The following is a 15,362-nucleotide window of genomic DNA, read 5'->3' as shown; positions in this document are numbered from 1 at the left end:
AAATCAAAGGTGTGAGGCCATCAGGCCAGCTTTTTGTTTTCAGAGCACCAGGCAATGTGCCGTAAGAACCAATAGATGTTTCCAGACATTTTTGGATCATTATACAATACAATACAATTACAATACAATTTATTTTTTATATAGTCCAAAATCACACAAGATGTGCCGCAATGGGCTTTAACTGACCCTGCCTTTTGACAGCCCCCCAGCCTTGACTCTCAAAGAAGACAAGGAAAAACTCCCAAAAAAACCCTTGTAGGGAAAAAAAAAATGGAAGAAACCTCGGGAAAGGCCGTTCAAAGAGAGACCCCCCCTTCCAGGTACGTTGGGCATGTAGTGGGTGTCAATACAATACAATACACAGAACAAAGCACAAGTAATCCTCCACTACAATATAATTGTACAATAGAAATATTACAAGTAGAGAGCCGAATTCAACAATAGATGATCTCCCATAATACCTTGCATGTGACATTTCTTGCTGTCGGACTTGTCTGAGTTGAAAACCAACAGGCCGTCATCCTACCCAACAGTCTGTCATGCTGGACTTTAGGCCGAGCTTGTAGGGATAGTAGATGGGTTGACTTGCACTCACATTTCCCCAGCCTGGATTGAATGTTGCATCACAATTCTCATTCTTCTTCAGTTACATCTGATTTTTCCAGGAAAAACTGAGGACAGAACAATGGGTGCCACTGCATTACCCACCACGGTAACTAGAGCCAGGTGGCTATCAAATATAGGTCACAAATGAGGGGGTCCTCAGGTTTGTCACCATAACATTAGCAGAGTGGTACACCCCACCTGGTGAGAGGATGCAAAGGGTGAAGTCTGTCCCCAAATTCCACCATCTTTTTTGTTTCTTCCTTCCTACCCTATCCTGTTTCTGGTCTCTTGTTAATTTTTTTTCCTTTTATGTCTTCCCCTCATCCTTTCACCCCAGATTGTCTTCCTGTTGGCCTGTCTCTAAAATTCGAAGGCCTTATTTCACTGGTTGCCCTCCCCCTAGTGCCCACACTGCTGCCTCTCTGCCAGGTCTACAGGGTTCGCCCTCTCATGTTTCTCTTTCTCTCTCTCTCTCTGTTTTCAGCGGGGATCAGGTTCTTGGCTTCACAAGCTCTTCTTCCACCGTCAGCCCTCCATCTGTGAAAGTGAAGCCAAAATGCTCTGCGAGCCCCCCGGGCTCCACCCACAAGCCAGAGCTCCTTCCCTCTAACCTGGATGACCTTACGGTAGGCAAAAATAGTGCCCTCTGCTGGCACGACTTATTGCTTTGCTTGTGTAGCCCCTCCCATGGCCCAGTACTGAAAAATGGCTGCTATCTCCCCCTCCAGGTTTCAGAGCTACGGCAGCAGCTAAGGAAGCGTGGCCTCCCTGTGTCCGGCACCAAACCCGCTCTGCTTGAGCGGCTGAAGCCATATCAGATCCAGCGGCCTTGTGCTCCTCCAGCTCCCCTGCGAGGTGCACCCATTTTGGTGCCGAGTGCAACACTGACTTCTCCCATTGACCCCACACAGTCTGGAGCGAGCACCTTCATCACCCCGGCTGATGGCTCCGTACCTGTTAACAGCACCTTCCTCGTCAAGACCAACCTAAAGGCCACTGGAGGGCAATTTTCAGCCCCATCTGGCACAGCGGTGACCTCTGCTTTTCTGAACCAGGAGAATCCTTTTCCAGCAGGTGGTGCCACTGTGTTTGTAAAGCCGGAGGGTGGATTCCTGTCTAGCAGCTCCAGCACACCTCTTGGTGGCCAGTTCCTTGGACACACAGACAGGGGTCCATTCTTGACCCCTGCCAGTGACACTGGTCAGTCTGCCACTCCCACAGCCACCGCCGCCCCCCCAGAGAGCTCATCTAGAGAGGAGGTGCGGATACCTCAGGAGAGAAAGCTCCCTGAGTGCAGCGTGCCCTCTTGGGACATTCCAGTGGACTGGAGGCGGGCAGAGGACATGCGAGTGGAGCTGGAGATGCAGCAACGGCTGAAAAACCGACATCGGGAGCGTGGGGCCTCACTCGGACCCCCTCAGCACAGGCTGCCTGCCACGGCCACTGGTGCCGCTCAGCATGTTCAGCTGGAGTTCCAGCCGGGAGACGGTGAGAAGAGCCCTCAGGGTTCACCAGTGCTCTCCGTCCCTCCAACGAGCTGTGCCTTCTCGCCGCCAGTCTCTCCTCCTCTTGCCCTTCAGACCACCGAGTCAGGACTTCATCCTTTCCTGCAGCGTGACAACAGCACTGGTGGCAGAGGCAATTGTGGCCCCGCCGGGGAACAACAGACCGAACATTACGCCACTCAGGTACGTCTCTCACTCGCCGCAAATGCCACACATCGAAACGGCGCGTGTGAGAGCCATCCCAGCAGGAAGTAAGGTCATTGCACTGCCTTCACACTTGGCAGCTTGTGCATGCTGTTCCTCGTCAGTATGTGTGGCAACAGAAAGCCATGAAACTTTTTTCAACTTTTCTTTTTGCCGGTTACAATTTCTGTCCTCTTACAGGTGTTCTGTTCCCAGCCCTGTGAACCAATTGGACAAGATTTCGAATTACCCATGGAGATCACGGCTAGCCCACCGCAGCCACTCCCGGCAGCACGCACCTTGGAGGAGGAGCTGCAGGAAGCCATCCAAAGAGTGCAGGTAAGGCAGAGAAAGAAAGAAAGAAAGAAAAGAAACTGTGTGAATATGGATAAAATCATAATTGGAAAGTGAAAGAAAGAGTTGTGAATAATGCTAAACTACTTTGTAGCACTGATCAAAATAAAAGGATGAATAGAAAAAAAAGTGTTGGATAACCTTTGAGTGCGTAAAACACCATACAGTGCAAAGATAGTAGTAAAATCACAAAAAATTAAAAAATAAAAATGTTAGCTTTACAGTGTTGTTTGTAGTGAAAGGCACCCAATAATACAATGCAAGCAGAAAAAATGGTGCTAATAACGTTCTGATTGGAGTTGTTAACACTTTATAATAGAAATAATAGTGTTATACACGTCACAATGCTTATAAGGAAAGGTGCTATATAATGGGAAGAAAGGAATAAACTAATAATACTACATCTCTTTGTAATATTGATCAAAATTAAAAGAATAATAGAAAGAAAGAAAGAAAGAAAGAAAGAAAGAAAGAAAGAAAGAAAGAAAGAGAAAGAACTGTGTGATTATGAATAAAATCGTTTATTGGAAAGAGAAAGAAAGAGTTGTGAATGATGCTAAACTACTTTGTAGCACTGATCAAAATTAAAGGATAAATAGTGTTGGATAACCTTTTGAGTGTGTAAAACACTAAATAGTGCAAAAATAGTAGTAAATTCACAAAAAAATTGTTAGCTTTAAAGTGTTGTTTATTGTGAAAGGCCCCTATAATACAATGCAAGCAAAAAAAATGGCGCTAATAACGTTCCAATTGGGGTCATTAACACTTTATAATAGAAAAATAGTTTTATACACATTGTCACAATGCTTATAAGGAAAGGTGCTATATAATGGGAAGAAAGGAATAAACTAATAATGCTACATCTGTTTGTAATATTGATCAAAATTTAAAATCATAATAGAAAGAAAGAAAGAAAGAAAGAAAGAAAGAAAGAAAGAAAGAAAGAAAGAAAAATTCTAGTATTTATAATGAAAAGGCCCATATATTAGGAAGAACTAATTAAGTGTGCTAAATCGCTTTGTAATGTTGATCAAAATGAAAGGCACTTTATATGAAAATCAAATATTGTGGGCATAGTGAAAGGCGCTATATAATAGATTAGGACTAGATCACAGTGACAATGTTTATAGTGAAAGGCAATATATAATAGAAAAAGAGAAAGAAATGACTAGTGCCAGGTCTCTTTTGGTAACAATACACAGCACTATATAATTAAAAGGAAGAATACTTTTGTATAATTTGTACAGTCCTGGCCAAAAGTTTTGAGAATGACACAAGTATTGGTTTTCACAAAGTTTGCTGCTTCAGTGTTTTAGATCTTTTTGTCAGATGTTTCTGTGGTATACTGAAGTAGAATTACAAGCATTTCATGAGTTTCAAAGCCCTTTATTGACTATGACATGAAGTTTATGCACAGAGTGAATATTTGCAGTGTTGGCCCTTCTTTCTTTTTCAAGACCTCTGCAATTCCCCCTGGCAGGCTGTCAGTCAACTTCTGGGCCAAATCCTGACTGATGGCAGCACATTCTTGCATAATCAATGCTCGGAGTTTATAAGAATTGGTGGGTTTTTATTTGTCCACCAACCTCTTGAGGATTGGCCACAAGTTCTCAATAGGATTAAGAAGGTCTGGGGAGTTCCCTGGCCATGGACCCAAAATTTCAATGTTTTGTTCCCTGAGCCACTTAGTTATCACTTGTGCTTTATGGCTCGGTGCTCCATCACGCTGGAAAAGGCATTGTGGGTCACCAAACTGTTCTGGGATGGTTGGGAGAAGTTGCTTCTCAGAGGATGTTTTGGTCCCATTCTTTATTCATGGCTGTGTTCTTAGGCACAATTGTGAGTGAGCCCACTGCCTTGGCTGAGAAGCAACCCCACGTGACATGAATGATCTCAGGATGCTTTACTGTTGGTGTGACACAGGACTGATGGTAGCACCGCTCACCTTTTCTTCTCAAACAGTCAGAAAGGAGATTCATCAGAGACAATGTCTTGACCCCAGCAGTCCAATCCCAGAATATCAGTCTGTCCCTGATGTTTTTCTTGGCTTCTTTGTTGCCCTTCTTGACACCCACCAGGCCAACATCCAAAAGCCTTCGCCTTCCTCACACCTGCCTGCTGCCATTCCTGAGCAAGCTTTGCCCTGGTGGTGACCGCAGCTGAATCTTTAACTTTAGCAGATGGTCCGTGCGCTTGCTGGACTTTCCTGGGCACCCTGAAGCCTTCTTCACCACAATTGACCCTCTCTATTGTAACTCAATCAGGATGACAGGGTGATCTCCAGCCTCGTCCTCATCGACACTCTCACCTGTGTTAACATGAGGATCACTGAAATGACGTCAGCAGGTCCTTCTGTGGCAGGGCTGAAATGCAGTGGAAATGGGATTTTGGGGATGAAGTTCATTTTCATGGCAAAGAGGGACTTTGTAATTAATTGCAATTCATCTGATGACTCGTCAGAACCTTCTGGAGTCGATGCAAATTGCCATCATAACAACTGAGGCAACAAACTTTGTGAAATGTAATATTTGTGTCATTCTCAAACTTTTGGCCACGACTGTACTTTTCTCTCCTTGTCTTGCTTCTCATGATGTTGATGTTAAATGTTTCTTACACCTTCCTGTGGGTCTTGTGGCTTCCTACTATTGTTGTCATGTTCTGTTTTTTCTTTTTCTTATTTGCTGCTCTTTTCTTCTCTCCTCTCTCGCTTGTGGTCTCTTAAAAGATGGCACCCAGCCAGTCGATTGATGACATTTTGGACGAGCCCCTTAGTTGCTCAGGTAAATGACATAAACTTTTGTTGAAGGTCTTTGTGGACGTTTGGGTTGCGCCAGGTGGGTCTGATCAGTCAGTCTTTGCAGTAGAGATGGCCAGGCTGTCTGAGTGATGTGTGTGTGGAAGCTGTGGCATAGACTCCACGCTCCAGATGGCCCAGCAGCTTTCTTCACCCTGATGCGCCAGTTTTCCTTCTAATCCGTCTCCCTTTGTACCTACAGACTCATCGCTGGCAGAACATGAGGCCTCGCAGCTCACCACCGCGCCCCTTCTTGCACACTCACCTCCACCGTCTCAGCCCGCACTTCAGGAGGATGCCAATTTTCTTACAGAGCCTCTCTGCCCTTCTTTGTCCTTGGAACTGCCTGACTCTCCCCCTCCTCCTATGGTCTCCCCACCCAGTGCCTCTTCAGTGATGGACATCTTATCCTCCCACAAGGGCAGCCAAGAAGCAATGACCTTTGACCCAGCAGACTGGCTAGAAGCTCTGACTTTTGGCTTTCGACCCAACAGTCCACCAGTGCCACCTTTTGTCAGCACGGACTTTGGCCTGGATTCGGACATTAGCACGATGCGGGTATTAGATCTCATTATTGAGCAGTGGTGATTCAGAGAGCAGAGGGCAGGGGTCATTGTATATATCGTTGTGTATTTAAGCAGAACCCCTCACTGAGGGTCTTTGTCATGAGTCAGAGTCTCAGTCGCTCCTTCACCCTGCCAATCTAATCACCATTGTGTCATTAAAGTAGTTACGAAACATGAGGAACTTTGGTACCCACCACCCTACACATGCCACCCACTCCCTGCCTGGGCACACTCCCTGTCCACCTGCTGTGTGCTTACAGACACTCATTGGGACCCAGCAGGAAGTTCTTGGCCCTATGACAGAAAACTCTTGTCATCCTGACCATCTAGGGACTCCATTGCCAGGTACCAACTGCTTGCAGTTTGAACGACTGGCTATTTAGTTAATTTAATTTAAGTGATTATTGAGCTGTAATAAGATAGACTGAAAAGCTAAATAAAGTCTTAAGTTGTTGGTCGCTCCATTTTTGTTTTGCCTCCCACAGGGCTGCAGCACAATCCCAGGGTTTCTTGGCTTAGACGGTGTGGCCTTCGACCGCATGCCAACCGGTGGTGTTCAGGATTGGACGATTGCTTCAAGGGTCAGAGAGTGATGCTTATGATGCTGGTCACTGGAATTGGACATTTGAATTTGTCACCAGTGAGAAGGCGCTCAGGGCCCTGCTTTTTTCTGTTTCATGTCCTTATACAGCATGGCCAACAATCCTCATTTTTAACGCACCATGGACTGTCCAGGAGGAATGTGTAAAATTTTGAAAATATCCAGAATTTTGCCTCCTAAAATTTCCAAATCTCCATATCTGTACCATTGGTAAAAATTGAAAGCCGTACACCAATCAGCATTTATATATCACACATACTTATGTGCGCCACACGATTTTATTTAGTCACATATAACCACAAAAACTTTTTAGTGCATTTAACTAAAGTAAATAAAATCATTTTAGTTAAAAAACAATATATAATTTGATACTATCGGTTTGTATGGTGTCCATTTCAATACCTCGACTCAATACAAGTTAGAACCATGCAATGGGACTCTGTCTCTGTAGTTAGAAGATAACGCGACAAACGCGGACGCAGTATCACATGATTGGCTAAGAATGTTCGAATGCTTCAGTGACGCCGCTGGACGGCCGAGTATAGTAAGTCGGTGTTGGTTCGAGCAGATAACAGTAAGTTCGGTTGCTTTTTGGAACGTTGCTTTGGTGGGGCGTACTTTCCAAGACTAACATCATCGACTCACTTAAACCCTTCAACAGCTCCGGAACCGTAAGTAATTTAGAACGTATCGCCATTTGCTTGGTACGTCGAAATCTATCTTTGGGCAGTTTGGTTTTGGCATCCGTCCTTCTGACATCTGTTGGCAAACTGAGTAATGACGGCTGGGTATTAACAACGGTCATTGTCTAAATTTTAGCCGATCTCAGATCTAAAATAATCACGCCAACAAAATTATTACTCCGACTCTGAATAGAGTCGTAAAGTATGGTTTGATTTGAAAATTTGTTTGCCGGAAAAAATCAAATGAGGTGCGCCGAAGAGCTGAGTTCACGTCTCGCAGCCCCGTTTGAACAGGAAGCTCTTCAGTACATCGGCCGAAAACGTCACAAATCAGTGCCATGATAATAAAATCATTTCAATGACTTAAAAAAACAAATAATTCTTTGCGGAGAAGTTATGGATTTCACAAACGTAGAATTTTTAGCCCATTTCGATTGGGCTCCCAGTCACTAGTATATATACAGTGGGTAACGGAAAGTATTCAGACTCCCTTCAATTTTTCACTCTTTGTTATATTGCAGCCATTTGCTAAAATCATTTAAATTAATCTTTTTCTTCATTAATGTACACACAGCACCCCATATTGACAGACAAAAAACAGAATTTTTGAAATTGTTGCAGATTTATTAAAAAAGAAAAACTGAAATATCACCTGGTCCTAAGTATTCAGACCCTTTGCTCAGTATTTAGTAGAAGCACCCTTTTGATCTAATACTGCCATGAGTCTTCTTGGGAAAGATGCAACAAGTTTGCAGATCCTCTCTAGTTCTGTTCTGCTGAAAAACACCCCCACAGCATGATGCTGCCACCGCCATACTTCACTGTGGGGACTGTATTGGACAAGTGATGAGCAGTGCCTGGTTGTCTCCACACACTGAGGAGAGGCAGGACACATGACAGCCCGCATGGAGTTTACTGAAAGACACCTGAAGGACTCTGAGATGGTGAGAAATAAGATTCTCTGGTCTGATGAAACCAAGATAGAACTTTTTGGCCTTAATTCTAAGCGGTATGTGTGGAGACAACCAGACACTGCTCATCACTTGTCCAATACAGTCCCCACAGTGAAGCATGGCGGTGGGAGCATCATGCTGGGGGGTGTTTTTCAGCTGCAGGGACAGGACGACTGGTTGCAATCGAGGGAAAGAAGAATGCGGCCAAGTACAGGGATATCCTGGACAAAAACCTTCTCCAGAGTGCTAAGGACCTCAGACTGGGCCGAAGGTTTACCTTCCAACAAGACGATGACCCTAAGCACACAGCTAAAATAACGAAGGAGTGGCTTCACAACAACTCTGGGACTGTTCTTGAATGGCCCAGCCAGAGCCCTGACTTAAACCCAATTGAGCATCTCTTGAGAGACCTAAAATGGCTGTCCACCAACGTTCACCATCCAACCTGACAGAACTGGAGAGGATCTGCAAGGACGAATGGCAGAGGATCCCCAAATCCAGGTGTGAAAAACTTGTTGCATCTTTCCCAAGAAGTCTCATGGCTGTATTAGCTCAAAAGGGTACTTCTACTAAATACTGAGGGTTCAAAGGGTCTGAATACTTAGGACCAGGTGATATTTCAGTTTTTCTTTTTTAAAAAATCTGCAACAATTTCAAAAATTCTTTTTTTTTTGTCTGTCAATATGGGGTGCTGTGTGTATATTAATGAGGAAAAAAATTAAATGATTTTAGCAAATGGCTGCAATATAACAAAGAGTGAAAAGTTTAAGGGCGTCTGAATACTTTCCATACCCACTGTATATTTTTTGTCTGCTAGTCTGTTGAGATGTTTCACTTGCACTGTGCCAGCAGATGGCAGTGGTGTGCAGAATATAGTACAGAGGAAAAAAAATAAATAATTGTGACACTTTGGGTCAAAATTTTGGATTCCAAAGCAGTCTATCTTGTCCATGTGATCCTAGAGAGCAGCTACGTATGTATGCAAGGCTATAGGACTGTTTAAGGAACATGCAGACAAGCATTCTGTTTTATATATGGAGATTAAATCTCGATGGGGTCCAGTCCTGCTTCCCATGGTTAGATGCTGAAGTTCTTTACCACGCATTTCATTATTTTGTGCTTTCAAAGGGGAAAATGAGAAAAGGTAACTGAAAATTTCCAGAAATCAGCATTTGTCAGACCCAGTGCTTGAAAATGATAAAAGAAGAGGTCGGTGGCCCAAGTGTTTTAGCATCTTTAGCTTAAAAACAAGGGTGTGGGGTGACACCTTGGTGCACAGAAGTTTCCATTTGGACAGATTACATGCTTGAAGACCCTGGGGTGGGGTGGGCAGGGTCTCTCTTGCTGACTTTACCAGGACATAGCAGCCTGTTCAAAGAATCACAGCAGAGGTAGGTTGTGAGTACCCCCGGTACACTGCTGGTATGAATAGAAATTCTCCTGGTACTCCAAACAGCAAAATGTGGAAGTGCCACTATCAGCCACTTCAACCACCGGTCAGACCAGGTGACACATTTCCTATCTTAACGCGTCTCATTTTGGTGATCATATGTACACTGAAGCCCTGTCTTCCTGTTCTCAGCCGACAGAAGTTGTTCCGATTGTGATCTTCTGCTGCTGGAGTCCATCCGCTTCAAGATCTGATAGGCTGTACATTCAGAGATGTCCTTCCACACACCGCTGTTGTGAAGAGCTGTCATCTGAGGACATGTGGCCTTTCTGTTATGTTCAACCCTCTCCTCTGGCTAATCTCATTGATGAGGTGAATTTTGTCACCAAACTGACACTCATTGGATACTTTTGGTTTATTGCACCATTCAAGATATTGCAGCGGCTGGTGAGAGGCTGGGACCACCACATGTGACACCAGTAATCACATCAGAGTCCATTTATGTTTTGTCCATTCTGATTAACACTAGAATTACCAGAGCCAATGAGAAAACTCTTAAATCCAGCCCACCTTAAATCCGTTCGCACCTCTCCGTCAGCGTCTTTTGTCCTGTAAATGTGCCGATTAAGACAAGCAGCAAGCAGCTTGCTATTCCATCCCCCACCGTCGCAGAAAGTTCACAGAATTCTCCCAGCTCATGTCTTGTTTGATTATCTGGGAGTGAGTGAACTGCTGGAGTTGTAGAGTGGAAATAATAGATCGTTATTTGGAACACATGCATTTCATGTGTGTTCCGTTTCTACAGTAATCTGTGTAAACACATTCTTAAAACAGAAGCTTTTTCATATTTTAGTAATAAATGTTACAAAATGTAGCCATAAATTATAGAATGTATAATTCTGTATACCTGTTTACCAGGTGGGTGTGCTCTACAGTGTCAGCAACGTGATTGGCTGTTTATGGCAACAAGAAGAAGAGAAGAAGAATCCAATTAAAGTGGCCACCATGAGTGTGTGTGTGTGTGTGTGTGTGTGTGTGTGTGTGTGTTCAGTAGGGTTTTAATGCAGCGTCTTCAGTGTGTATTCAAGTCCCTTCACTTTTTTTACATTTTTTGTGTTGTGCTAAAGTTGTTTCAATTACTTTTTTCCCCTCATCAAGCAACACTCAATAGGAGGAGTCCCAAAACAGGATTTTAAGAATTTTTTGCTATATTAATTCAAAATTAAAAACTGAAATATCCCAATGACACAAGTATTCAGACCCTTTAGTCAGCCAGGGTTCCTCCCCGGCTGGGGTTCCCATTCTTCATTTTTGAGTCTTTGATTTGTGTGAATGATCTTTTGTTTATTATTTGCTGTATTCCTTATGCCTGTTTTTATGTGTCTTGTACTTTGTAGGTGGTTCCCTAAGAGGCGGGACCACCTGCCCAGCACCACCAGGGACTGCCCACAGGCTTTTAAAGACAGAGACAACACACAGAGTCCCTTGCGGTTCATTCAAATGCGCCTGGGAGTTGGTGAGTGTTTCTTGTGATTCTGTCTGTGCTTTTGTGATTTATTGGCCTATTTTTGACTTTTTTGTTCTCTTCTTGACGCTCCTTGGATTTCGGATTGGGACTTTGTTCATCCTGGATAGTCTTTGCCTTTTACAGCCAATTCTTTTATGCTTTTTGCACTCCGTAAACCTTCTTGTTATTACAGAGCGTTTTTGTGAAGAATAATATTTTTATTTATAGCAAGTCTAATTTTGTCCTCGTTACTCGCCAGGGTTGACAGTTGTCCCCCTCTAGTGGGCATTTTTGGGACCGTTTGAGGCTTGCACACTTTAGAACTGTCATGTACAGAGCAAAACCTTTGTTAAACCTTCCCTGAGAACTCCCTGTTTTTGATTTGATCTTTAAGGTTCGCTTTGTTCTTCCGACCTCAATTTCTCTGCAGCTCTTCGACTATTCGTTTTTTCAGTAATTTTAACCTTTTTCTGTTTCGTGTCTCACTCTTGGTTTGCCCTTTAAAACTCTTGTCAGTTTGGCAGCATTACAAAAGGAAAATGAGGGTCAAAACCTCAAGTCAAAAGAGAGGATCGTCAAAACCAAAAGACGGACTGAAAATCAAGCTCAAAAACCAGAATTTGTTTCAAAAGCGAATAATGAAAACTGACAAACAGGACTTCAATATTTGGCCCAGAGTCTGATACGGAATGAACGGCTTGGGTGATCTTGGGTCGTCTTAAGAGGCACCAACCAGGTGCATCATGGGAAAGATTACCTTGGAGACAGGTGATGCAAATCCTACAAAACGGAAACACACATTGGCAAAACACAATGGTGTCCGAAAAATCAATCAGAGATCCAATGAAAATTCTGACTGCAAAATTTGATTCCTTGGGTGTTAAAAACCCCAGAATGACAAAATGATGTTTGTAGCTTCAGGAAAGCTTCACAGAAATTGAAAAGGATCCCAAATCATAACAAAAACAAAGGAGAAATCATTTTTAGAGGTCAAGGAGAATTTATATTAAAAAACAAAAAAAAAAAATCAACAAGCGGCCATTTTGTTGTTGCTGCTGAGGCGTCTCTACACACAGAAGACCAGGAAGGTGGGCGCGTGTTGTCACCTACAGGACCATACTAAGGTCAGCTCCATGCTCTTTCTCATCATCTGAGACTGCAGATAAAAACTTGTTGGTTTGTACACTTTCTTCATTTTGAATTAAACATTTTAATGAATTAAATGCTTCACTTCACTGATAATGATTTCACTTGGGGTTTTCGATAAAAGAAAGACTTGATGTTAACATTGAATCTTGGGCTTGTTTGTCAACTGTACCTGCGTCCGCACTACTACTACTGTGGCAAAGGCCCGGTGAGCTATAATTTAACACTTGGACGGGATTGGGGTTGTTATTTAAACTCCCATTCCTTGCTAATCTTTTATTTTGATAAGACTGCCAGAGGTAATATGAACACTGGAATGACTTTTATAATGAAGCAAAGTATAACAGGAAGTTCATCATCCTGACGAAGGTGGTCTTCTTCTTGGTTTGGCTGCTCCCATTAAGGGTTGCCACAGTGGATCATCCATCCATTTTCCAACCCGCTGAATCCAACCACAGGGTCATGGGAGCCAATCCCAGCCAACCCTGGGCACAAGGCAGGAACCAATCCTGGGCAGGGTGCCAACCCACTGCAGGACACACACAAACACACCCAGCACACACTAGGGTCAATTTAGAATAGCCAATCCACCTAACCTGCATGTCTTTGGACTGTGGGAGGAAACCCACACAGACACGGGGAGAACATGCAAACTCCACGCAGGGAGGACCCAGGAAGTGAACCCGGGTCTCCTAACTGCGAGGCAGCAGCGCTACCACTGCGCCACCGCACTGCCCCACAGTGGATCATCTTCTTCCAAATCATTCTGTCCTCGTCATCTTGTTCTGTCACACCCATCACCTGCATGTCCTCTCTCACCACATCCATAAACCTCCTCCTAGGCCTTCCACTTCTCCTCTTACCTGGCAGCTCTATCTTTAACATCCTTCTCCCAATATACCCAGCATCTCTCCTCTGCACATGTCCAAACCAAGCAATCTCACCTCTCTGACTTTGTCTCCCAACTGTCCAACCTGAGCTGACCCTCTAATGTCCTCATTTCTAATCCTATCCATCCTCGTCACACTCAGTGCAAATCTTAACATCTTTAACTCTGCCACCTCCAGCTCTGTCTCCTGTGCCACCGTCTCCAGCCCATATAATACAGCTGGTCTCACTACCGTCCTGTAGACCTTCCCTTTCACTCTTGCTGATATCCGTCTGTCACAAATCACCCCTGACACTCTTATCCACCAACTCCACCCTGCCTGCACTCTCTTCTTCACGTCTCTTTCACAATCCCATTACTCTGTACTGTTGATCCCATGTATTTAAACTCATCCACCTTCGCCAACTCTACTCCCTTCATCCTCACCATTCGATTGACCCCCCTCATGTATTCTGTCTTGGTGGTCCTACTGACCTTCATTCCTCTCCTCTCTAGAGCAGATCTCCACCTCTCCAGGGTCTCCTCAACCTGCTCCCTACTATCGCTACAGATCACAATGTCACCAGCAAACATCACAGTCCACGGGGACTCCTGTCTAATCTCGCATGTCAACCTGTCCATAGCCATGAGGAAGGTAGAGGCCCGTGCTCGCTTGGTTCAGTTCTTATTTATCAAATCGATTCCAATACGTACAGAAATGTGCAGACAGGACTCCCTCATTATACACAGAAGTTCAATATGGTGTCCCGCAGGGCTCAGTACTCGGACCTTTACTGTTCACAATTTACATGCCTCCACTGGGATCTCTCATTGGGAAACATAATGTTAATTTTCACTCTTATGCAGATGACACCCAGTTATACCTTTCATTTAAATCAAATGAAGTTTCTCCGATGTTGTCTTTAATTAGTTGTGTTAGTGAATTAAAGGAATGGATGAATGAGAACTACTTGTCTTTAAATACAGATAAAACAGAGATGTTCATTGTTGGAGGGAATGACGCTGATCACAGCAATATTTTGTCGTCATTTAACTCAGTTGGAATCCCAATTAATTTTACTGAATCAGCCGCAATCTAGGTGTTACCTTTGACTCTAGCATGTCATTTAAAGCACATATTACAAAGTCGTCCAAAACATGTTTTTCCATCTTAAAAATATTAGGAAATTAAGGCTTTCTAAATAAACAGGATTGTGAGAAATTAATTCATGCATTTATCTCTAGTAGGATTGACTACTGCAATGAGGTGTTCACTGGCTGTTCAAACTGTTCTTTATACAGCCTCCAGTTAATCAAAATGCGCTGCAATAATTATTACAAGAACAAGAAAATATGAACACATAACTCCAGTTCTTAAATCTTTACACTGGCTCCCAGTTAAGTTCAGGGCAGATTTCAAAATCCCCTTTTAACATATAAAGCATTAAATGGCCAAGGTCCGACTTACTTGTCTGAACTTATCATGACTTACAAACCTGAGCACATTAAGATCTCAAGATGCGGTCTGCTTAGGATTCCAAGGATTAATAAAATAACAGTGGGAGGTCGAGCTTTTAGTTACAGGGCCCCTAAACTGTGGAATGGTCTTCCTGCTTCCATAAGAGATGCCCCTCGGTCTCAGCCTTTAAATCCCGGCTGAAGACTCACTACTTCAGTTTAGCACACCCTGACTAGAGCTGCTGATTAACTGTACAGACTACATCTCTGTTGTTAGTCATTAGCACTATAACATAAGTAACATGATAATTATATTTGAATACTAACCCTCACCTATTCTGTTTCTTTTCTCGGTACCCAAATGTGGCAATTGGTGCCACGGCCACCTGCCAAGTTGTTTCCTTGCCTATGGTAAAGTCATCCCTGATGGAGGATCACAGGAATCATGGGAAGAGGGGTCCTTTCATGAACAACGTTTCAGTCGTGGCATGGCCAAATGGGGAGGCAGCTTGATGGATGAGGTCTCAGGACTCTAAAAATATCCAAACCTAATTATGCCATATCATCTACTGGTAAACCGTACTTCTAAAATTGTTATTATTATGCTGTCTTAAGGAATTGTTCTGTTCTGTATATTGAATTGTATTGACCCCCTACTTTAGACACCCACAGCACGCCCAACCTACCTGGAAAGGGGTCTCTCTTTGAACTGCCTTTCCGAGGTTTCTTCCATTTTCCTACAAGGGTT

The 15,362-nt window shown here is 43.6% G+C and overlaps 1 protein-coding gene across 2 annotated transcripts in view; it reads left to right on the top strand.

Annotated features, from left to right (window-relative positions):
- si:dkeyp-69b9.3 (myocardin-related transcription factor A) overlaps positions 1 to 6,470 on the top strand; it is a 39,379-nt gene extending 32,909 nt beyond the window's left edge. For both annotated transcript variants that reach the window (XM_039741491.1, XM_039741492.1), the window contains exons 10-14: positions 1,091 to 1,232; positions 1,335 to 2,294; positions 2,496 to 2,633; positions 5,374 to 5,428; positions 5,645 to 6,470. In XM_039741491.1, coding sequence (XP_039597425.1) covers positions 1,091 to 1,232; positions 1,335 to 2,294; positions 2,496 to 2,633; positions 5,374 to 5,428; positions 5,645 to 6,030 — 1,681 coding nt within the window. In that variant the 3' untranslated portion in view covers positions 6,031 to 6,470. The remainder of the gene's footprint in view (positions 1 to 1,090; positions 1,233 to 1,334; positions 2,295 to 2,495; positions 2,634 to 5,373; positions 5,429 to 5,644) is intronic.
- The last annotated feature ends 8,892 nt before the right edge of the window (positions 6,471 to 15,362 follow it).

The sequence above is a fragment of the Polypterus senegalus genome, chromosome 18 (assembly GCF_016835505.1).
Source record: "Polypterus senegalus isolate Bchr_013 chromosome 18, ASM1683550v1, whole genome shotgun sequence".
NCBI classification, from domain to species: Eukaryota; Metazoa; Chordata; class Cladistia; order Polypteriformes; family Polypteridae; genus Polypterus; species Polypterus senegalus.
The sequence above is the reverse complement of the archived record's forward strand: the minus strand, read 5'-3'. Positions and strand labels throughout refer to the sequence as shown.